The sequence below is a fragment of the Porites lutea genome, chromosome 2 (assembly GCF_958299795.1).
Source record: "Porites lutea chromosome 2, jaPorLute2.1, whole genome shotgun sequence".
NCBI classification, from domain to species: domain Eukaryota; kingdom Metazoa; phylum Cnidaria; class Anthozoa; order Scleractinia; family Poritidae; genus Porites; species Porites lutea.
The window spans coordinates 4449518-4474694 of NC_133202.1; the positions used below are offsets into that span (position 1 = coordinate 4449518).

Consider the following 25177-nt stretch of genomic DNA (forward strand, 5'->3'; position numbering starts at 1 on the left):
TATTTAGGGCACGATTTTCAGTGAGCAATATTTGAAATAACCGCCTCCCTTTAATAATGGCCTCGTCCCTCGAATAATGGCCCCCATTTTTTGTGCGAAAAAAGAAATAATCCCCCCCAGCTATTATTCGAGGAAATGCGGTAAGTACAGTCGATCCCCGTTTTACGGACACCCACTTGATACCGACACCTCATTATTATGGACAGTTTTCTTTGTCTCTGGGGAAAGTCCTTTTTCCCTAAATTCAACCTGCTTAATACGGACACCCTGTTAGTGCGGACAATGGACACTAGTTTTTGCCAAATACAGTCGACTCTCTCTTAACAGACACCTCTATGAGACAGACACCTCTGTAAAACGGACACCTAGAGTTTGTCCCTGCCTTTCTTTACTCCTTTTATTTGACTCTTTATAAGACGACCATCTCTCTAAGATGGACACTTAGTACCGGTCCCAAAGGCGTCCGTCTTAGAAAGAGTTAACTGTAAACAGATTCTCATGGAAATTCAACTTCGTTAATGTAGACATTTTATTGTCAACTGCAGTGCGCTGTAATAAGGCTTTCCTTTTTAAAGCCGCGGGTAAAAACCTCCAGATGACAGCATGTCATGGTGACAGTTACACTGGATAGGATAAATTGTACACCGCGTAAATTTCAAACTATTTTGACATCAAACGAGTTGAGAAAGAGAGAGGTTTTTGATCAAGTAGTGTATAAATGAGCAACTTTTAAGTATTTCCATTGCTGACATAGTCTGCGGAATATAATGGCAGCTCAGTGAACGTTAGAGATGTTTAATTTGACGATACTTAAGTCCTGGCCCCGGTTGTTCAAACGTTGGATAGTGCAATCTACCGAACAAATCACAATCCGACGGATAAGTAGTATTAGGTATTAAAACCAATGGCGCTCTGATCTAGTGAAAAGATATTTAATCCTGGCCTGTTTTATTTCTTTAATATTCTGTTAAAATAGAAGGAAAATAAATCAAATGGAAAATGGAACCAAGAGAACTTCCTGGCTATAGTTTCGCGTTAAAGCTAGTGTGTAGTGTGAAAATTATCGTCTGAGGTTCGTGATGAATTCCAGTTTTTCGTTCCCTGTATATTCCTGCTTTCAAATGTTTGGCCGAGTTGCTCATTACGCCAGAAAAATTTGTTGCCGTATATTCTTTTGTAAGGGTTATCGGCCTGAAGCGAGGGGTTATGTGATTTATTCAATAAATCACATAACCACGAGCTGAAGGCCGATAAACGGCTTATTTTTACATTGGCGAGGATTCCTCAAGGGATGCAAAAATACATTGACGAAAAATCAGGGGCACCCAACGACAATTTTAGGAAAAAATCTGTTCGGAAGACGATTTGAGATCTACAATTTTCGGAACATTTGTTGTAAAATTTCTTGCTCGCCTGCCTCTCCTAGGATTTTCGAACATCTAAATCTGATAATGGTATAATTACCTATTTTTAACGGATTTTTACCCTAAAAAGGTCACCTAGAATTTTCGGGAGCCTTTTTTCTGGCTGGAATTTTCGAAAAGGTAAGTTTTGATCCCTAAAATTTTCGGATCATTAGACTTTCAGCTAGGAAATCCGAACAGATGAAAAATTTTTAGGGGATAAAAATATGCCTTTATCTACCGTTTAAATACTAAAATACGTTCAACAATGGCATCTTTAAGTGGTTTTGAACTATATTCTCGTTGGGTGCCCCTGAAAAATGTCTCCATTGTTGATCTTTCTTTTGTTTTTTAACACTCCATGCTGGCACTGGTGGGATTCACAAGTTTCTCAGCTTTTTAATTATGTTAGTTTCTCAAAGTTGCATTTCGAGTTAGTTGTTCGTAGTGAATGCTAGAAACAGCCTAAAGAGCCTAGCAGTTTCGAGCGATTCAGATCTATCAGAAGTAGAGCCGTATATTGGTATATTACTCAAACTAAAGCAGCTTTAATAGCGGTACTGCAATTGAGCTTTCAGAAAACAATGTTGACTCTTCATTTGCGGGTGCAGACAACGAGCAAGCAGTTGACATTTTCAATTTTCGCACCAAGGATCTTTCGACCGACCTGCATGTTTACAGATAAAGAAGATTCCGGGCGAGGGTTCACTACTGTAACTGTCACTGTAACTGACAAGGAAATTCAGTCGAGGAATGAAGCGAGAATACCACAAAACACACAGAGGTCAACTACATGTCTTCATGGAGTACACGAGTTTGGGATGACTGGTTAAAGAACGGAACACCTTACCATGACAGTGACACTTTCGTGGAACCGTAGAATTTTAAAGACGCTGTTCAATTTCAGACTGTCGTTCTGGCTGTGGAAGGCGATGAACCAACAACTAGGAAAATCCGTGAATGTGGCGCAAATGAAACGCAGCTCAGTTTAATTTTAGAAATTATAGTGTCGTGTTTAATATTTAAAATAAACATTTGTAAATTGTTTTTTTTTATGACAAGCTAATTAAACTGCGAGGGGATTATGTATTAATATGCAAGGGGGATAAGTCACTTATCCCCCTAACATATTAAGACATAATCCCCTCGCATTTTAATTAGCTGTTCATTAGCCCCGCTCTTCCCTTCAAACAATCAAAGCCGCACCCAGCTTTTCAGACAAGTTGATTCGGAGGTTATGTAATATATTCCCCCCGAGAAGAATAAAGGAATCCGAGCTTATGTAAAAATAAATCCTGTTAGTCCTCGCAGCCCGTGTAAAAAAAGATGATGTTTCGAAATTATCCGGCTGAATTAAATTTGACGTAACGTTTTCCGGGGAATTAGTCATGGCGGGGGTTTGTTTAATTCCCGTGTCTGCTTTTTCCCAGGGTTTACCCCATTCGCCCCGGGAAATTTTGATGAAATGCGCGGTTTGAAGATACACGAGAGCAGTTTCTGCAAACTATCAGGCAAAGAAGAATCAAAGCTGCCCAAAAAGTTGCTTATAAATCGAGCACTACGCTATTAAAAACTTTAAATCGTCCCTGATGTTGAATTACGTAGCTATAAAGTACAAGCACGTGCAGAAGACAAAATTGACATAGCCATCTCGTCTTTTACCTTCTCCTCCGTTTTTTCTTTTACTCGGCATTTAATTAATAGGGTTCCTTTTTGTTTTAATCTTTGGAATAAATTGTTATCGATGTAGTTTTAATCGCTGTCTTGGTTTATCCGGTATACGCTTCTGAAATACTGTAAAGTTAACGGTCATGCAAATAAAGCTTATCGTTGTTGTTGTGGGTTTGAAGAAATGGAACAGGACTTTCCGTTTGGAACCGATTCCCTCCGTGAAAACAGGACTACCCTTTAAGACGTTCCAACACTTCCGGAAATTTCTCACTGGGACGAGTGGGACCAGGGGAGCAGGCACGGAGGAAGCATGTGCCAATCAACCTTAAAATCAACCAAATCGCTTTTCGAGCCAATCGTATGCGGCCTATCCGTTTTGAATCACTTGATTCGGTCGAAGGGTAAGACACTGATATAAGGATAGGAACCATGATTGCACAATGCACTATGCACAGATCCTAGTCTTTCTGCCTAACATTTTAAAAGAGGCTTCGCGTTTTATATTCAGCTTCTTAAAACCCTTAAGCTAGTTTCAAACCCAAGAAGTGATTTCTCCTACTCACTATCAGACCTAGACCAAAAACATTCCAATCTCCTAAAACGAAATGAAACGTAAGAACTCATTTTAAATTAAATTCAATACATATGTTCACAACCCTGCAACATGAAACCTGTTTGGGTCGCACAATCCTAAATAGTTCAAATAAGGATATAGTCTCCTTCACAGCCGCTAGGGACCCATTCATGTAATGCTCTACGCAGACACCGGTGGGGCTGGGAGCATTGTGTTTTTAAAAAAGCAAAAGATCATGCGCACTAGCTGTTGAAGACCCCTCCCTCTCCCCAGTCTCGCGCCACCGACAGCAGGTCAACGAGCCAATATAGTGTGGAAATAGCACGCGACGTTGATCAAGGCCTGTTGTATGGATGAAAATTAAATTTATTTCTTGTTTATTTTTACAATTTTCTTATGTGGCCAAGGTCAATCAGTTCTCTCTACTCATTTTTTTAGCGACTGCCAGGACAATTCAACTAGGTTAACAGAGAACACCTGACTGTACCAAATTTTAAAAATTTAAAAACAGTAAAATGATCCTGAGAACCTGCTTTACTTGTCAGGCTGATTTCATTTGTCGTTCAGACAAATCTAGCTGCCAGATTGGGTCGACCAAATACGCTTTATAAAAAAAATCCTCTCTCCAAAAGTCACTCTATTGTCGAACTTTGTTAATGTTAGGTTATCATGTCACAACGTTTGAACCGGGCTTAGGTTAAACAATTGTCACCGTGACATAGAAATGTACGCAATGTATCTTGCTGTTCATAACAGCTCTCGCTTGTGGCGGCGGAGGTATCATTAGAGGATGTCTGTCTGAACTCAAACCGACACGTTCTTTGTCTTAATCTCCATGGCAATACTCATCAGAATCATAATTCCGTTTAACTCCACTGTTTCTGTCATTAAAAGCTTTTGCAGACCTTTTACTTGATTGTGGTAAATACAGTACCAAGATAACTACTGTACGTCATGAAGACGATCGAGAAAGTCACAACTGGTTTTCATTTTCTGTATAAACGGACCTCTGGAGCCACAGTAGTCAGGGCAAAGCTGACGACGATTCACAGTGCACCATGGTATTAAATAGCGCCTGATCTGTCAGCCCAAACACGCTCTAAATGGCGCATAGAAAACCATACTGTTCCAGCTTTTCTAGGTCCGCTTTAGGCTGTAGCCCTCAGTAGGAATGACAGCAAATTGTTTTCAGTATCATCAAGGGGTTTACGGTACTCCCTTGGCACGAATATTGTTCCACTCTTTTCTTCATTCCTTATTTCGTTCTCTGGCACACTAACATGTGGGGCTGTGGTCAGTCTACAATAAACGTGCCAACTTCTAAGCACCTACAGCCGCACCCAGAGGGGCACACGTCCATTGATTCGAACCATGTCTTCAGATGATAAGTATGTCCTCCATGGCCGCATGCGACACAGAAGTTACTGGCTCCTGAAAAATATCAAACACATAATAAACAAAAAAAAAAACAATATTGGCGGTTAAAGACGCAACTTATGCAGTTGCGAAAAGAAAGCCAGCACCCAGTTGGCTTGTTAGCTCAACTGGCTAGGCCGCTGCACCGGCGCGGTATCGCAGAGATCAGGGTTGAAATCCTAGAAAGCCTGAAATTTTTCACGCTATCTTTTTGCATGACCTTATTTACATTTATTTCTTTATTCCGCGGTTCAAATACCTGTGAAATTCACATAGTCATCATTTAATATTTTCTCTGAGCCTCTCGTATGTAAACATGGTTAATTTTTTCGGATAAACACAAGAAAGTGACTTCTTGGCACAAAATGCCACCAGAAGCCTTCCTAAAAGAGGCCTTCAATAAGGAGGGGGAGGGGGGGTTCGGTTGACCGGCCACTTTCAAGATGATTCTTACCTCTGACAGCAACGTGACATATAACGCACTGTAGTCCCATGGCTTTACAAGACCAACACTGAGCTCCTCGCAGCTTCTGTGAACAACTGTGACATTTGGTGCTGAATTCTAACACAAAACAACAAAACGTCTGACTCTAGAGATATCACTGATATCAGTGAGTGATAGAGAGCGTCAAAAACAGTTTTGTCGCAGTCGCTTTGGTTTGTGTGTTTGTTCCCAAGGGCCATCCATTGCCATTCTTTTACGAGGTCCACTTTCTCAATTATGTTGCCTTTGTTTGTTGGGTTTAGTTATGCAACAAGTTAAGTATTTAAAAGTGCTGTGTCACGAAATTCAGCCAAATTAGGAAATTACCAAATGCCCGTTAAATAAAGAGGAACATAAAAATAACCGCTTAAAACTTTAAAGGAAGGTCAAAATAACATAACAGAAACAACAGATGCCACGGATGGGCAAAATTGACGAAGATTGAAACGGATTGAAATTAGAGTTTTTGAAAACTGTTCAGCCTAACAGCTTTTCAAAGTTGATTCCTGCTGCTTGCAACTTCAGAAATAATGCTCAGGAGACATATTTGTTTGTCTTGGATCTCTGATTTTGTCATTTACCTGTAAGTTCTTTGCTTACTTTAAGTTCCATAGCGATTGAGGACGAGTAAATGGTAAAATTAAACAAAATGAACTGGACTGCCGTGACACAGCTCCTTTAAGCCCGAAACTAGAAAACTCGAGCGACTTATGAAAGAATTTGAGGAAAACAAAGCTTGTTTTCATGGTCAAATGAGACCTTTTATTATTTATAATACCAAGGACCTGACTCACCAACACCGCTGTGTGGTTGTTGCGCCTCACTAAGGAACTTGATGACTTCAGCTCTTTTGCCCAGTAGATTCCAGCGGTACAGCACATCAGCGTACTGCTTTATGTAATGATCATGCAATCGAAGCTTCGAAGCATCAACAAATCTGGAAAAGAACCGACGTAAAGACACAAATAAACGAAAAAATTGGTTTAATTGTCAAAGGTATTAGAGACCTTTGGATTCGAGGACGAGATGTGGCTGAAAGTTTTTTTCGCGTATTCGGAAAAAACAAAGACCCCGAAAAGTTTCATTTTACTAGCCTGCGTAGCAGGCGCTTGGAAATAGTGGGCACAAAAAAAAAGGGCGCGCGAGAAGGAGACACGCCACTCACGTGTCTCCCTCGCGCGCCCCCGTTCTCTCTTTCGCCCACTACTTCCAAGCGCTTGCCACGCAGGCTAACATCTTACATTCTTCACCAGAAAGATAACACGGTTATTTTTTTGAAGGAGGTTAAGCCCCCTGACGATCGCGAAATGATAAAACTTCGGACATTTGATAACTCCTTTCCCTATAAAAACCCGTAACGTAATGGAGACGGCTATACCGTTTTCCCGCAAAAATGACGCTGGTTCACGAGTGCACACTACTTAGTATTGAAAAAATCTCTTTCTCGTAGTCTTTCTCGTCTTACTTACCGACAGTCCTTTTCATATTGTTTTCGCTGTTCTTCCCGAGGATCCTTTGTGCGGATAAACACTGGTGGGGACCATCCACCACTCAGCGGAGGGAACGTAACTTCGCTCCATTCACTTGACGGGGATTCGTGTCCGGCATGGTCCGTGACGTTACTAAGTGACTTGGGGCGCTTGAAAGACTGCAAATAACAATAAGAGAGCAAACAATCAGAGGACACATAAGGGTCGAATTAGGGACTTTATGATTCAACGACGCGACGGTAACGAGAACGTCTAAAAAAACAGTGGGTCGGTTATTTAAACGAAGTCTAACTTAGACCGCGGTTTAGGAAATCTTGGAACCTCCAGATTTCTTCCTTAGTGGGATATTTTAGGAAGGCAAATGCTTTTCTAGTTCATTTTATATACTTTAATGAAACTGTTAACGATAAGTGGTGTTTACATAAAAGCGTTCGCCAAACTGAAAATGGCTTAAAATTAAACACTGGCTAAACTCCTCGGCTTCAGGCAAGTTTCAGTCCACTCACCGAAATTGAAAACCGCTCTATGAATGAGAAACGGCTATGACATTGCTTACCTGTGATGGTGGGTCACTGTATGATGGTGAAGAACCAAACGTAAAGGACTTGCTCAAGGGAATAATATCCGGCTTGAAGATACTTTTCGGCGGCTTGAAGGAGTCTGGGAGTGAGTGATGAGCCAAAACGCATGAGAGCATCCCTAGAGTCTGTATGTCCCGGATGCTTAAGTAATAATCCATGCTGGAGATAAATAAATAATTTTGTTAATACCAAATGCGCTCTGTCATTAGGTTCATTGAGGTAAGAATCCGTCACATGACATCTAACAACAAAACTGTTTCCCGCCAGAAGTCTGAGAGAGGGTAATACTGCAAAATATATGAGGTCAGAGGCTAAACGTAAACTGTTAGCCCCAAATTTGGACCGCTCGCTAAGAGTTATTGTATTAAAATTGAACTGTATTGTAGACGTTGTTCTTCGCGAGGACTAAATAACATACCCTTTAATGAATATCCCCTCGGAAAACACTGAGAAAAATATTGAGAATCTCGGGATTAATGAATAGATGAAACTGAATGAACGAAAGAAGTTAAGTTCATCTTAAGGGGAATATAGTCAACGGAGACTAGGCGTAACAGCCCCTTAAAACACCTACAGATACATACACAGGACATAAAAGACAAAGAAATGTTTAAAAAAACTCTTGATAAAAAGCGGTTTTTTACTGCCAGATTCACAGAGCAGAGGAGACTAAAAAGGGGTAATGGGTTCAAGGCTAAAGCCTTTAGCCTTTAGTGTGCTAAACAACGCGGCAAATCTGGGTAAAAAGATATGTTTAGGCTCTTTTCTAAAAGGGAAAAAAGTCTCATCATGACCATATCTTGTCTTTGAGAGAGTAGACAAGTGATCTTTAGCGACTTCAGTGACCTGAATTCTCCCTTACAACGCGATTCAATATGCCCCCGCGACCAAAAACACCTCTTCAAAAAATTGACATCATTTTCAATTTCCAACGCTAGAGGATGTGAATTGACTACTTTCGCATCCCCTATAATACACTTTGTTTGTCCCCCCACCCCCTCCCCCCCATCTGAATAACTTATTGTTTTCATATACTTTTGGGAATATGCAGAACTCCCTGGAAGGTTTGAAAACAACAGTTTCGGGGGCAAACAGAGTGTATTATATGGGATTCGAAAGTAGAGAATGGTTATGTTGGCACATCCAATTAGTTACTTATTTCGGCTATTTAGTTAGTTTCTGTTTTCTTTTTCATTACACCTATAGCTTTTCATTCCAAAAATATATGTTGCTTTAGAACAAGGGTTTTTTTCCGATTTCTTATACCTGCATGTAATTAATGAACGGAGGGTGTAATTACCGTTGTATGTAAACTATGTGGAATAGAAATTGCTTTTGTTTCAACTTTCCACATGAATCAGGCAGCGAAACTCCACGAACACCGCTGGAAAGTAACGCCTTACGAGGCAGTAACCTTGCCAAGTCTGAGAGAAATTGGTTGAAAAATAACGACGATGTCGCTCCGCAATAACACGAAACTTAATAGACGTTTGGTAAAGAGGCGGGGACGAGATCACGCCCCCACCGCACCATACAAACGTCTATATATTTGCGTGCTCCAGGAGTTATATCCGCCCACGTTTCAGACATATTACCAAACTCACGCAAGTTAACTGATTACAGAGCCAGTGCCGATGAATCTTTACCGCTCTAGTTGAAATTAAACAATAAAAACAAAAACCGGTGGAGGGGCTGACCAAAATTGTTCATTAGTCGGGATCCGGTGTCCAATCGAGGAAATGAGATAAACATGACCACATACTACAAGATCAAAAATATTGTTTCCGTGTTTGGCTTTGGGTTCCTGCCAAGAATTTGTTTGTCTCAGAATGGCATCGTTTTCAGAATGTAATACTGGCCGCAGGAATTTATCAAAGTACGTGTTTTGTTGAAAATAGGTCCAGTCAGGGCTATATTAGGATTTTAGCCCTTGCCAAAAATGTTGTTTGTTTGAAGAGAATGCTTAAAGGAGTCTGTCTCTGATAAAGCAGCTTGTTATTGACTAAAACAAAAGTTGTCAAAAATTGATCAAGTTCAGCTGCCTTCAGGGTCTTCCCACGCAATGATGTTCTATACTTCTTGCCAAGAAGAGTCTTGATAGAAATAAGTAGGGAGTCTCTAGAGTACAACTGGTACAAGCAGTAGTTGTTTTTATTATGGCCATCAAACTGTTTTCCCAGGATGACTACTGCAAATATTTGGACTTGATTCGTGACAAATACACTAGCGTCGTCGCCCCCCCCCCCCCCCCCCCCACCCCACCCCCGCCACGAGTTCATAAACGTCGAAAAACATGTTATTAGATTGGGTTTAGATTGGACTCTTATCGGTTCTTTTACTCAGTCGAGTCAGCACGCAATCTTCGAGCCGCGTGTAACGAGGAAGCAACGCGCCGAAACGTGTACTTCGGCTAGTCCCTCGTTCCTCGCGAGTGCTTATAGACAATCTCCAATAGTCTAGAACTCAATATTATTGGTGTGATTCTTTAGTTGTTTCAGTTATCTGATGAAAGTCACATGAAAATCTCCTTAATCCAGCAAAAACGCGGGTGCGTTTTTATATATTTTCCACTGGAATTTTAGCCTCGAATTCTTTATTCCAGTTTGCACCTTAGTTTCGCGGTGCGCTTGTAGTCGCTTCCGATTGGTTGGTTTTGCCTATTAAAGATGCTGTTAGAGTTTGTTCTCTTTCTCTCTCGCTCTCGCGTGCAACCCCGCCCTTTCGAGCTTCTAAATTATTATTTCAGTTTCGTATCGTGTACAGTCTCTTTGAAGATGCCTAATTTCGGAGACACGGCTCAAGAAAATACTAGCGGGGTTTCTGATGGCGATGAATGGCCAGTGGTGTTTTTGTTTGTTTGTTTTTTTTTTGTGGTTTTGAGTAGCCTGCGTAGCCAGCGGGATTCCCTGGATACTAGAGGTTTTTTCTCTCGTGCATCGCACGCGTACAAACAATTCCACCAGCTTTGAGCGAAGCGAATTAGAACGTACGAATGTGATCTACTTACAGTGAAGTAACCATCTTCTTTCCAAAGGGATGTAGTGCCCAGGGCGACTCGTCCATTGAGTCATCAGAGGGCGCAAGTTTCTTGTCGAGAATGAGGCTCATCAGAGACCATGTTTGCACCAAATCTTTGCGCCCCGTTGTCATGGCAGCTGACAGGTTCTTCTTGCAAATGTCACTTATGTCATTTCCCTCAAGCCTTGGGAAAAATTAGTTTATTATTAATGATATTAAAAAAAACCCAGCTATTTGTGTGATACTTTCGTCTAGTGGTTTAAGTAATAATCAGACTTTTTTACGGGGATGGGACATTAAGCCATCGCCCAACCTAGCCCCCAAAGCCAAGCCAGTGAACGCTGTTTAACCGCTTTATCTTGTTGTGTGGCTGGTTTCTTACTATAAAATTAAAACAAACAGACATCCTTTCTCACCCAAATCAACCCCAGCAATACCCGCACCGAAAACAAGTTTAGAAGGCACATTTCATAGAATCCTCTGTTGAAATGTCTCATAGGCTATTTAAGGTCGTCGCATTTAAGATTGGGTCGATGTTATGTCCAATTGCGCTATGTGACAGTTTTGGGGAACGGATTTTGATCCAGATTCCTGCGCAGCTTTGTAATAGCCAATGGAAGAAGCGATGGCGTCTCTAAAACATTCCCATAGTGCAATTCGACAAAACACCTACCCAGTCTTCAGCCGAAACTCAAAATGTTCAATAAGGCACCTTGCCACGCCAATGCGTTTCGGGTCACGTGGTCCAAGCGACGAAGTGAGGCCGTTTCCCGCCTGTTCGCCTCGGATACGTCACCAAAGTGAATTGACTGAGAAAGCCTTAGTAAGCGCCGTACAGGGACTAGGCAATAAAGCATCCTGATATCAAGATTGTGGTATATAATACTCACGTGTAGGCCTGGCCTAGTGACTGATGTATGGGCATCATGGCGCTTACGTCACGAATCACAACAAGACCAACATCACTTTTTCGTGAGGGCACTCCACCGTACTTTTGCATCTCTTGTAAATCCTCTTGCTGAAAAAAAAAAAGAATACAGCTGTCATCAGCCAGTCTAAATTACAGAAATTTCCGAGAAAGTCGTGTAATATTCCCAACTGTTTAAGGAAGTATACAGTAAAAGGAATTGTTCTATAAACGGCTCACTCCATTACGCTTCGTCTCCTTTTTGTTGTTACTGAGATCAGTTAGCATCACATGGACTTAACTCTACATTACATTCCTGAAAAAGTTCTTTCCTCTGTAGATAACAGAGACGAATCAAAACAATACTTCACACACAAACCTGACTAAGTGTCCTATAGAACATGGCCCTTGCAGTTGACTGCTGACCAAATGAACTGAATGTATGTCGGTGATGAGATTTCTGAAGGGAGCTGTTGATGAGAGGGGGAAGGGCTGGTCCGCTACTGGGGCGAGAACTGTACGCCGAAAACGCCGATAGAGACCTGGCGACAACAGCAAATAACAATAAGGGGTACGCCAAGAAACTGAATGGGCGTTTTCCATTTAACCAAAACTTTCAAAAAATTGGAAACAGCGGCGAATGGTAAAAAAATATCCCAGAATTTCACTGTTGAATTTCCGAAATGCCGACCATTCAACCGAAAATTCTAGAAATTCCAGGAACAAAGTGGAATGGAAATAAAACTTCCGGGAAAAAATTTTTCGAAAATTTGGGTATACCTCGCGACGTTGACCTCCTTAATGGCAATTTTGGAAAATGCTGCTCCATTCGCTACTGGAAGTTGTCGAAAAATCAAAGCCGACATTTTGGTTGAATGGAAAGCTCCCAATGAGTAAATAAACAGACCGTCTTCAAACAAATTCCAAAACACTATGACAATTTACCACTTTAGAAACGAGAAGGGAAATGGAGCCGAAATGCGTCCCGCAATAGCTATTGTTTCTGAGATGGTTACTGGGGACGCGCTAGTCAGCTATTGGCCAATTTTTCTCCCTGTCCCTAGTAACAGTCCCAGAAGTCTTTGCGAAAGTGAACTCGGCCCAGTTTCCTCTCTTTCTAAACTGGCGAATATACCGTAAAGTTCCAAAAGTAAAGACCCCCCAAAAGTAGCGATAAAATTTCACAGGTGTTACCAAATCCCGAAAGGTAGCCATCCCCCACCAAAACAACAGCCCCTACAAAAGAAGCCACCTCAAAAGTATGTAATTTCTATTCTTGCAAGAACTAAGGGAAATGATAGAAATAACAAGCGATACCAAACTGATCCGAGTACCCTGCGAGCAGAGGTTTCTCTCTTGCGTTGCTTTTAGCGTTTACGAAGTCGTTCGCGTGGCTTGTCTCGCAGTGTATTCCAAAAGTAACGACCCTACGAAATAGCGACCCTTCGAAAGAAGCGATAAAATTCACAGCTGTGAAAAGTAGCCATCCCCCGGAAAAAAACGACCCTACGAAAGATGCGACCTCAAAAGTCATTTCCCTTATTATAATGATCTTTGACATTCCTATTCAAACAATAGGGCACACGTTTTAGCTACTGGAAAGTAACGATGGGAGAAGGCTGCTAAATCCGTAGGTAACGAGAGTTGTTACTTTCGAAACTTTACCGTATCAGTACTTGACCATAGATACAACTTGCGGAACAAGTGTCTACGACAAGTGCTTTCAATTTCGTGGGATTTTGACCACTGAAAGTGATAAACCTGACTTTCTCGATTTTTCTTGCTTGACCGCGGTCAGTGCGAAGCCTACCTTGGCGTTGGTTCTCCGCCAGTCCCTACTCGACCAGTGTATTTTCCAGGTAAATTGAAACAAACCAGTAATCCTAAGAAACGAGACAACAAATGAATCAGTCTGGAGACTGTTTCAAAGTTTTCTCTGAAATATTTCAGTAGTATTCACGAAACTTGACTGGAAACTCGAATGCTTGAAAAATCAAGCGTGCAATTCTCATTGGCTCGTGTTTGCAATGTGATCTTATTCTTGTGAAAGGCTTTTGACAACACACAGCCGAGAATCAAGTTGCTAAATCACAGTGTTCCCTGATCGCCAATTTTTTTCTCCGAAGCGCTCACTGCTCGACAGACAATTTCCATCCTGAATGTTCAAATACCGACAGAAAAAGAAAAGCGCCGTATTCAAATGCAAAGACCATTCACTACCTCTTAGTCGGGAATATGTTAACACAGAGAGTAAGAGTGATCAAAATTCGAAAGCAAGAAAGCGAAAAAAGAGTGGTTTTGCAGTAATTCTGAAATAGGATTTCGCGATTGCTTGGGTTTGCTCTGTTGTGCTTTGCGATTGGCGGAAACTCTCAACCAATCATATGTAAAACTATTGCCCGTCATAAGGCAAGCAGATTTCCCGCGCTTTTCGCTAGCTGCATATGTTTACCTCGATCTGATTGGTTTATTCCACTGTGTGCGTATGTTGTGATTGGCTGATTATTTGATCCCAGCATGACCTTTTCCTTGGTTTCCAGTCCGCTCTACTTCGTATTCGTTAGGAAAGTGGCCCGTGACTTGGGACAGTCACACCGGCCGCATGCCAATAACAAACTTAAAAGCTAAATTACTTAATTCGAGTGCATTTTAATTACAACACTAATTCACAAACATGACGGACTTCTAAGATTTTCAGAATGTATTGCTTTATGCTTATTAGTACCATAGTTAAGTCTCTCTTTTTTCTGCCATGCACCAACAAAGAAGAAGACAGCAAGTAAGCAGTCCCTTTTCAGTCCATCAAGTCGACGCCTGGCACGCCTCGTTCGCGAGCACCTAACATGCTCACCCGCACGACAATCAGGGTTCGTACAGATCTTTGGATCCAAAATTTAAGACTTTTTCCAGACTTTTTTCCTAAACAAGAGATTGAATAAGATTTGAACAAAACGAAAAAACTTCACTTATAAAGCACTTGTTGTAGTTTTGAAAAAAGAAACTCAAGAGTTTTTATCACTTCTGCGGACTTTATATCATTTTCCACACTTTCTCCAGGTCTTGAAAACTGCTGGGCAAAATTCAAGACTTTTTGAAGAATTCAAGACTTTGTACGAACCCTGGACAATCCAAAGGGACTGCTAGCAGTCTAACGGCTTTCGATACAAGTTCATTCGTTGTAAATAGTTTCACGAACTTGGATTATAGGGCGAAAATATCCACCCAAAATGCTTTTCTTGTTCACGTGCAAACTATACTTCAAGTGATCGAAATTTTTTGTGAAATTTAAGTGCCTGAGGTCGTACCAAAACGACTTGTGCGACTTTGTATTGAAACGACCGGTTAACAGTTTAACATATCAATGGTGACAGAGAAAGAGTTATAATGCTGTGTCAGAGCGATTTTCGCATGACCTTGAAATGAAAACGCGCGAATAAAGCAGAAACAACAAACGAACGGAAATAGAGCGATTTGATTGGTTTATCGAACGGATTCAAACGAGCGTGGCTTTTCGCTTTGACGTCATACTGCAACAACGATTGGCCAATCGAACAATGCCTTCTCCATATTAGGGTTTTCTTTGGCGGGAAAACGAAGAGGCCATGTTTTGATCTTTTCATCCATCGGCTGATAAAACAAATAACACTTACCGGAGCAATTTTTCAAAGTTATACGAAAATTGCTCTATCACCACTCACCACAAGCACAGAATTTCGCGCCAGAAGTGCGAGGGAATGGAATAGCTGCATCAAGGTAACTACCGTAGGAGACTGGATCGAGTCTGCCGTGAAGCTGAGGCATAGTTGAGGTGTACTGCTCCATTGGTAAATCATCTTGTTGCTGAGTGGATGAGAGAGCACAGTTGAACCTCTAGTGAGCGATCTGTTATCGGCTACCGTAAATTTCCCCCTACAAGCCCTTAGCTTAACCATTTAAGTCTCGATAGTGACCAACATCAATTTTCTCCTAAAAATATCCATATGTTGCCAAGAGAAATGATTGTGAGAGTTAATAAAATGATCACCAAAGGAAAAAATGCTTTGATCTGTTATCAAACTCTCTCAAAAATTTTTTTTTAAGGAAATGTATGAAGGTCAGTATGGAGAATTTATACGTGGATATCGGGGCTTAAACGGTTAAACAACTTGGTAAAGAGCCAGTTAGGAGAGCTTATAACCAGACTAAAAAAGCATTTCAAAACAAGCAACATAGCAGTGCTGATTAAAATACGTTTAGAATTCATTCGCTTTTTTAACTTAAGTTTACGGTATTTGAAGTTGGGCGCCAGACTAGGTCAATGTTGAGTCGCAACGCACTATGGGACTGATTTGAGGACGCTTTGACTTTTTTCATTGGCTATTACAAAGTTGCGCACAAGACTGGGGTCAAAATAAGTGCCCCAAAACAGCCCCATCCCCCATAGGGCAATTCAACAAAACATCGAGCTATTAAGCGGCCACCCTCCGGCTACATAGCGGCTAGTTACCAGCGTTCCGAGGCACAAAATTGTCAATAAATCCCTTAAAACAGATCGACTTATAAGCGATAGCACCTCTATTAATCGTTCACTCTTGTGGAAGGGACAATTGGCCGTTAAAAACATCAGCCATCAAAAATTGAGAACAAGTTCTTACTCACCGTCAGTTCTTCAAGATGGCTGACTAACTGCCTAAGGCAGGGCTCAAGACACGTCTGGTTCAACTTCACATGTGTTTGAGCTGTTTCACGTAAAGTCTGACACAAAGAAAGGAAAACGAGTGAGACAAATTTCCCCTGGATGCAATTTAGAAATTAATTCAACGCTAGGTTTTCACTCAATCTTACCTTCATGAGTTTGATCTTTGTATTCTTGTCAATGGAGGTGTCTGATGTGAACTCAAACGAGGGGATGGCCTGGTTGGGATACTGAGCAGGGAACGTAATAACCAGGGACACAACATTGGGTCCATTAGTAGCACACACGGTACAGCTCCTGTGGCCCGCATCCATCTGGAAACAAAGCACTATTCTCACTGGGGAAAACACGCACAAGAGCTTAAATTTGCTTCAACGCAAACATTTTCAGCGTGGCCCGGGAGAATACACGGCATACCCGCAGACCTTGTTCCTCAGTTTAAAGAGCAGCCTGCTTGATTATTCAGCCAGTTCTATGAAAGTTTATGTCTCGCCACCCTCTGTAGCAGTTCTCGCCCCACCCTTCTCCCCGCAGCGATGGACATACCTCGTATTCTCTCCTGGTTCACCGGCTCGCAAAGCCTCGGGCTGATTCTCCCATATCTAATGCATTTAGGCTCATTTGGCTTTATGTCCGGGTGTTCCCGGGTGAGAATATATTACAATAGTAAATACGTTACAGTCAACGTTCAATTGTTAAATCAATCCTCGGTTCCTTTCTCTTTGAACTTACAAAACAAACTAGCTCTAGTTTTGATTTGCTCTCACGAAGGGCTAGTACTCAAAACGCCAACTCGTGAATCCTTTGACTACGGTAAATACGACTTATTAACTTAATTCAGTTGATAACAGTAAGACGCGGCAGGATTAGATCAGTCCGTAAGGCGCTTGACTGCAGAGCCTGGTGTCGTGGGTTCGATTCTCAGTGCCGGACCAATACTCGGGGTCTTAAAATAACTCAGAAATGAAGGTACTTTCTTTGCCTTGCAAACGGATAGACCTTTGCGTGGTTCTTAAAGTGGCGGCCCCGCGTAAAAATAATGTCCTTACTTAGCACTTTCTTTCTAAATACATTGACATTCAAATAAAGTGCTCTGTCTTCCATTAACCAACCCTGAACGAGAAGACGCCATTTTTCTCCCATCATAAAAGAGTCCTTTCTTCGCGGAAAAAAACTAAGGCGGGAAAGATGTCTACCAGCGCAAGCCACAAACTTTCAGGATATTATATTTTGTAAAAGCTCTTTTGAAGGGTATACAATCGACACTCACACGCGGCGCCACCACTAGTTTCCCCGCGAAATGATGTCAGAGCAAAGAGCGCAGAAATCCCATACTGATGAAGCGTCACTACCAAGATCTAAGTAGTACTTCTGATTGGTTAAAGCAAATTTCCCTCGTGGCACGACCAATCAGAAGCACCACCCAGATCTGGGTAGTGACGCGTCATCAGAATGGAATTTCTGCGCTCATTCGTCAGACGTCATTTCGCGGGGAAACCAGTGGTGGCCTCGCCAGATATCAGCTGTTTTCTCAGGCGTTGATAGGTCTGGCAATTACTTTAAAACCCTAAATAGACAGTGAGAGAGAAGAAGAAAGCATTTACCTGCTCAACAATGACGTTAGGAATGTTGACATTTATAAGCGCAAATTCCTGTTGTAGAGTGTGCGGCTGGACCGCGACACTAGGAACAACATCGGCTGAATCAATAATCACGGACTCTGAAAGAACTGATTCCATCAAGTCATCAGATATGGCCAGAGTTGTTTCGCTTGTGTTGCGGGATGGAAAATTATCTGTGGCATCTCCACTACACGCCTGTAGGTAAAGGAAAAGTATTAGTTATTGCTTCATCTGAATTAGAAAATATTTAACTCGTTATTAATACCCTGGGTGCCAGAGACTCTTCATGCGCGATTTCTGGTTTCGGTCAAGCGTTTTTTCTAGCGGCTTCGGCCTCTGAAGGTCGGAACACACAAGGCGACATGTTGCAGCAACACGTCGCGGCGAGAAGTCGCAGCGACAAATCGCCTCGTGCGTACTGGAGAATTTTTGTGAAAATCTTTGTCTCCGCAACAGAATTTTGTCGCCGCAACAAGTTGCACACTAATGAAATCTGATTGAATTCGTGCAAATTGTTGCAAAAAAACCCTGCTACCCTGCAGAGTACAAGCCCAAACAAAAGAAGAAGAGATTTTCAATAGCCCTTAAGAAGAAACTGGGCATTTAATCCCGATTCTGAAAATGGGTGAACTATCCCGTGAAACTGTTTTTAATACTTACCATGATCATTCTCGGTTCAATTGCCCACAGTCTAAGAAAATGATCCTTGGCCCAGGTAATGAGTTGAAACTGTTCATCATCTGATAAACAAATTAAAGGGTCAAGTTATTGCCTGAATAAACGAGAAAATATTAGTTGTCAAATTGGAAGCAACTGAAGTTAGCAATCTTTAGTGGCGTGGCCTTGAGCAGGTGTGCGAAATACGATTTATCATGAAGAATAAGATAATATATGACACGGAAAAGTAAAAAGCTAAGGCTTCTGTAGACTCAACAGAAAACAGGACGAAAACTTCATAAATTCCTACCGCTACAATGAAGACAAGTACCGTATTTATTCGATTAACCGCTCTGGGCGCTTATTAACTTTTTGGACCTTGAAAGTGGGCGCTTATTCGAGGCTAGGCGTTTATTAAATTTTCAACATTTTCAGTAAGTGTAGTACGTTTATTTTGCAACAAAACAATAAATAGTAAAAACAAAACGCGAAGATGTAACAAAGCAAGGTTTCTGTAAAATACTCTGAAGAAAACTCCGTCTTCGGGGAAGTCTCTCACCAGTACTTATTCAATTTTTGGAGGGTGTGAGGGGAAAGGGGGTGGGGTGGGATTGGGCGCTTATTAACTTTTTCTGCCTTTAGGATGGGCGCTTATCCGAGGTGGGCGCTAATTCGAGGTTGGGCGCTTATTCGAATAAATACGGTAGCTCGGTGCCTTTGGTGTCTTTATTAATGAGGTTCGATTTGATCAGAGAATCATTAACGTTTTTAGTATGAGCACGACGTAACAACGGGCTTCCAGCCAGTTCGCAAATTGTTGACCACCCATGTGTTAATGAATTGCTGAAGCGCTCACCATCCAGCCTTTGAGATCTCCACTGGAATTCTAACACGACATCACTATGACCAACAAATGTGTTAACAGGGGATGCAATGGGTGAGTTCATGTTTAGAATATTCCATAATGACAAGCTGTTCTCTCCTCGTCTCAGCTGAGGTACAGTCACTGTAACAAGGCCTTCGCCAAATGGCTGCAAAGTAAATGAACAGTGGGCTAAGAACTGTAGGACTTTACAGTTTCTCAGTTTGCGAGAAATGAATTTCTAGTCATAAACCTATTAATTGCTGTGATGTTCACATCACAGTTGTGGTTTTTGTAACCTCCCTAGAATCATTACTTCCTTAATTTTTTTTTCTTTTAAGAATTTAAAATTCATTAAATATTACTCTGACAGCAAGGAATATAAAAGGAAACTTACAGTGAATCGTGCCCTCCAAACCGGACATTTTGCATTCAACGTATTCTCTGGTTGTTGAGGCTGTTCAGTATTCCACAACTAAAAGAAATACAGGACAAAAACAAAAACATTACGACCAGAAGAATGGTTTTTATTAAACAAAGTAAAGTTGAACTACTCAGTGCTTTGGTGGGTGAAACAAAGCAAATTTGGGTAAAAAAAGATACAAATCTTAAGGCTCAAGTCCTTATCCTGGTTGCATAAAATGCACTGAAATACAATTTCCTGGGATCCCAAAATTACAGCTTAACCCCAGAAGTAGCCTACGTTGCATACATAATCTAACCCCAGTTAGTAACGTCTGTGAAGTATTACCGATATCCTTGTTGTGGGTCCCCTGTGGACTCAACAAATTACTGGAAGTGTGTTTCGAACTTCCCTTCAACCTGACTGGCAAAATGACAGTGCCTTTTTTAACAGGTCAATCATGGTGTATGCTCAAATCCTGGTACTCAGTTGGGGGCCCAGAACGAGGATCTCATAGCTGTTTCGCACTCAGACATAACCAGAAGTTAAGTTCCATCTGTGGCACAGGCCACCCCAGAAGGAACCCAGACTCTGCCAGTGGAGGAGGGAGCAATTCCGATTTCCTTACCTATGATTGAAAGGCACTCGCGTGTCTGGGTATCTATTGCCGTCAATGATTTCTCCGTCCTCTTCAGATTTTCTGGAGAACACTAGTTTAGGCTCACCTTTACAGTAGCATCATTGCTGCATGTCACTAGAGTTGTACCAGAAGAACGCGACCAGTCCAGGCCATGGATCTTTGATAAGTGAGCTGTGATGTACACCACTGGGGTGTTACCTTTCTGTTAACAACAGGAAACATCAAATAACTTACAAAAGCCTGTGTTTCATTTATGAAAGGTTGTTACAGAAACAATGAAGTCAGATGTAACACCTGATACATGCGATACAGACCCTGAGATCCCAGATTCTAACGTCACCATCGTGGCTGGTAGCAAGCACATGACGATTTACTCTGTTCCACTTAACCTGTGAGGCACCAACTATAATAATAAAAAACACCTGTTATGGACGTCATCTCACTTGATGTTACAGGTGATCAAAGTGGAAAGCTTAAGATGACACTGTAAATTTTTGTGAGATGTTACGGGTGAATCTTCATTTGCTACAGCGGCTTCAAAACTTAATGAAAGCTCTGAATATTTAGAAACAACCAAAAAAATGTGTTTACTTAAGTCTATGTATTAAACTCTATTAAGAATCAGAACAATATTATTTTAACAGAAACTAGGAAATAGTTATGCCCAGCAAAAGTTACTGCTAGCACCATGAGTTCAGCACTAATACATTCAGCTTCCAAGTACACTGTATTTGAGACAAGCACAGATCTGTTTATCTAGTCACAAAAAATTGCACATTGGAATAGTGAGCTTCCATAAAAAGGCAGTGTAAAATTAAGGCACTTAAAGGCAGGGATGTCGATAATAGCCAGGAGCCAGGGAAAATACCCGGTTCTCAAAATAATATTTTTTTCTGGCTGATTAAAATTGCAGTCTTGAAAAAGGCAACTGTTTTCTTCTCATATTACCTGCCCATCAAATGCCACTTCTCGTCTGTTATAAATTTAAGCTACATCCCTGTAAAGGGCTATGACACCCTATTTGCTACTCTTCTACAAGGCTATTTAACTTTTTTCATATCAATTGAATTCCAAAAATAAAGGTCCAATTTTGTCATTTAAGACTATATTTAGGGTGTTTCTAAACTGTTTCCTGTCATCTGTTGCAACGGATGACAAGGATGGACATGGATTGAAACTTATCCTCTTGACATAGCCCCCTCAAAAGTAAATTGATCGATCTGTATAGGGGACTGATGTCTGTGTTACAGGTTAAAATTAAATTCAGGTTGAAATTTTTTAACCTAGGTTGATTCTTAAATTCCCTTGTCTTCTAGCCCTAAATTATAAATAATATTTAGGGCTAGGAGACAAAGGAAATTCAGAATGAAACTAGGTTAAAAAATTTTAACCTGGGCCCAGTTGTTTGGAGGCCAATTAGCGCTTAACCAAGGGTTAAATTTAAGTACATGGGTTTATTTTTCTTGTGTTCAAAAGCATTTTCTCGGATAATTTTCTGTGCTATTTTTAGAGCTTCCAATCATCAACTTGTAGACAAAAAGAATTAAAACTGAAATGCTTTCTGAGCTTTCAAATCTAAATTCAAATCTCGCACTAACCCTGGGTTATCTTAACCCAGCTTTGAACAACTTGGCCCTGAAATTAAATTTTGACCTGTAACACCTGTGTAAGAGAAATAGAACAATAAATACTTACCAATGGCTTGCAATGAACTAGCTGGCTTCTTTCTATCTCTAAAAATAGTATGAAAAGGAAAAGCTAAATTTAAATATTTCACCTGGATAAGAAAGTACCATAAGATCTTTGCTTGCAAACTGACCATAAAATGGTGAAAACCAGCTTAATATTAGCAGTACTGAATTGCACAAATCAAACAAACGTTACAAAATAAATACTTGATGACGATTGCTTCAGAGTAAGTTGTTCACAAATGAATGAGGAATAATCCTTGTAGTGTAACAAGCCTTACTGTGTCCACCCAACAGACACCAGTACATCTTTGATGTGACAATTATTGTTCCAAAATTAGCCTATCTGAGAATATGAACCCGAGGAGGGGGGGAGGGATACTCCTCATCTCACTTTGGAATGTGAATTGCAGATTTTGGTCTCGATTAGGGTGTTTAGAACAGAAAGTCACTATATTTGCCCATTCAGTTATCAATTAGGGCTGTACATGAAGAAATTTCTTAAAAATGCAGTGTCCGTTTTAGTATGGACTCCTTTAAGGGTCAGTTTAAGCTTGAGCCACACCCACATTGATCTCGCCTTCAAGGTTCAATAATAATGTATTTTAATTTTCAGACAAGCATCCCTGTCACTTTTATATGGGATTACACCCTCCCAGGATTATAAGTCTGTTTGGAGAGTGCTTAGGTTTAGAAGGATAGCTAACATAAAGTAACATGTCTATCACACTTTAGTAGTCACTCTGCTTTTAGTGATTTTGGAAGAAAGCTATATGACACCCCACTGAGTTGTTTGGGGGGGCTATGGACCCCCCTGTGCCCCCGTTCTGCTGCCTTTGCTATTATCTACACCTCCCTCTGACCTCAAGTCCCATATGTAGATGAACTGATCCATTGAACAGGTGGAGAGAAGGTGAGGGTCAAACCAGGACCAGTTGAGATCACTGAAAACAAAGAAAGGAAAAAAGCAGCAACATACAAAAGGTCAAATGACTGAGGATATCCTAGAGGATAATAATGTTGCTGAATAACCATACTTTTTTTTAATAATATAACAATGAAAAAAAAATTGAACAAAGGGGAAAAATTTAGCAGACCAAGAAAATTCAGATCCTTAGTTAAACTCATCACCAATACTTTACAAAGAACTGCAAGCCAGCAATTATGTATACAAGTCACAAGGTGCCCCTGCTGGAGGCATTGGGCCACCCTCAGCATAGTTTGAAAGACTGCTGACCAGCATTGCTTTGAGGTTAACTTTGCCTAAATTACGTTAAGCCACGTATAAGGAAATTTTTAATGATTGTAAGACATTTGTACCATTTCTATTTAAAGCAGGATGTCCTTAATGCCTAAGCGCTAACTTCATTTTGTAGAATTTCAATACACTGACTAGAAGGAAAGTTCAAATTCCCCACTACTATTTTCAATTTCCCAGCTATTTTCAAAAAAGAGTGACAGCCCTGAAAATGATAAACACTTTTTTTTCTGCACTCATAAATGAAAAGTGGGTATGCACAATTACCTTATTGATCTTGTGTGACCTCTGAGAATTTGTTGCTGTAAACCATTGCCATCTCTCCAGGACCAAATCTCTGTCTTTTGGTTTGACTGCAAAAAAAGGTAGGCAGGTGGGTAGGTGGGTATGCTACTTACTTTCAAGTACAAAATTATAGTGGTCAAAACAATATGAATCCATGAGGAAGTTCTAGGCAAAAATACTAACCGCATTGGCAAAGATATTTGCATGCGAAAGGTGAGGGTTCCACTCTATTGCTCCACATTCCCATTTGCTGTTCCTTGTTACTTTTTTGGTGATTACATTTGGAGCATTCAAGTCTACAAATGCTAGTCCCTTCCTCCTGTGAAAAGAAATAGCTATGATCAGCATTGAAACCCACTAGTCTAGAGGGCCTTGATTTTGGAAGCAAATCATTGTTTTGTTTCAGTTACAAATACAAATACCATTGGTTGCATCTAAGTGTGTACACATGACGGAAAAATGCGTTCTAATTATTGGGTGAAAACAGGACATGTTTCGCCACCAAACTGTGGAAGTTTTGGGTGTCAATGGACGAATGTTCACGTGCAGATTAGGCAGCTGTTTGTTGAATTGATTTGTTTTTTATGCTGTTTCTGAGGTGAAAAATGTTACTGAAAATTGAGAAAAATAAAAGGTGAGTGGAACATGCTGATCAAAAACATGTAAACAACTTAACCAACGTCCACGCTTAGATGCAACTGATGGTATTTGCTGTGAAGTGACAGTAAAGCTAAAGCTTAACTGCCTTTGAAAAATTTGAGGATATCTTAAGTTTTAGGCCTAATGTAAAATGCTGGACAAGCTGGATTTTGTTTTACAGGTTCACAGCTGGCTGTTGGGGGTGTATAAGTATATAAGTAAAATCATCACAGTCACTTACGATCCTAGCACAGTAAACTGGCCCGTACAATCCACAGCCATGACAGTTGCCTGTAAGGTGAAAAGTTCATTGGCAAATAAAGAACTTGAATACATTAGCGTAACTTTCTTGGGAGCAGACGTCACGAGGAATTTACGCCAAGCTTCCGCATAGTTCGTCTTATGAAGACATTATATATTAAGCCTCAAACATTGTTCAGCCCCAAGAAAAGAAAAGAAAAACATCAGGTGACATTCAAAGGATGATGGAAAACAAGATATTTCATTTAAAGGTATGGAGCAGGGCAGAATTACGTTTGTGTCTGGACATATCGACAGCTTCGAGAGTGACATTCCTTTATCGATGTTTACGTTGTACGACCCTGACACATTTTAGATATTACATTTATTAGCTTCAGAAGCATAAATCGTAACAGAATTTTAACCACAGCATGAAACAGAACTTACGGGCCAGTCTTGATGAGGTGCAACAACATCCTGGTAAGCCGCCATGTTGATTCAATAATACTTGTCCTACGTACATCGAGTACATACACGTTCAAATGAACATCCACTGATCAAGTTGCAGGCTCTCTTACTCGACACGTCACGCGCTCACGGCTTGTGGTGGACAAAATTAACGGAACGAAGCAGGTTTTGTTCATTCGCATTTTTTGCTGTTTGA

At 40.8% G+C, this 25177-nt stretch overlaps 1 protein-coding gene across 1 annotated transcript; it reads right to left on the minus strand.

Moving 5' to 3' along the window:
* Window positions 1-4032: 4032 nt before the first annotated feature.
* On the minus strand, window positions 4033-23697 carry LOC140927475 (GATOR2 complex protein WDR59-like). Its single transcript, XM_073377135.1, has 21 exons — window positions 23617-23697; window positions 22955-23035; window positions 22099-22136; window positions 20718-20806; window positions 20489-20605; window positions 19758-19835; window positions 19355-19529; window positions 18502-18581; window positions 17824-18036; window positions 16369-16533; window positions 16183-16278; window positions 15243-15384; window positions 13355-13427; window positions 11924-12086; window positions 11528-11655; window positions 10627-10821; window positions 7595-7778; window positions 7018-7196; window positions 6343-6485; window positions 5519-5626; window positions 4033-5079 (listed from the first exon to the last, which is right to left on the minus strand). Exons 2-21 carry the CDS (start codon window positions 22984-22986, stop codon window positions 4943-4945), a joined length of 2535 nt encoding a protein of 844 aa, XP_073233236.1. The 5' UTR covers window positions 22987-23035; window positions 23617-23697; the 3' UTR covers window positions 4033-4942.
* Window positions 23698-25177: the final 1480 nt, after the last annotated feature.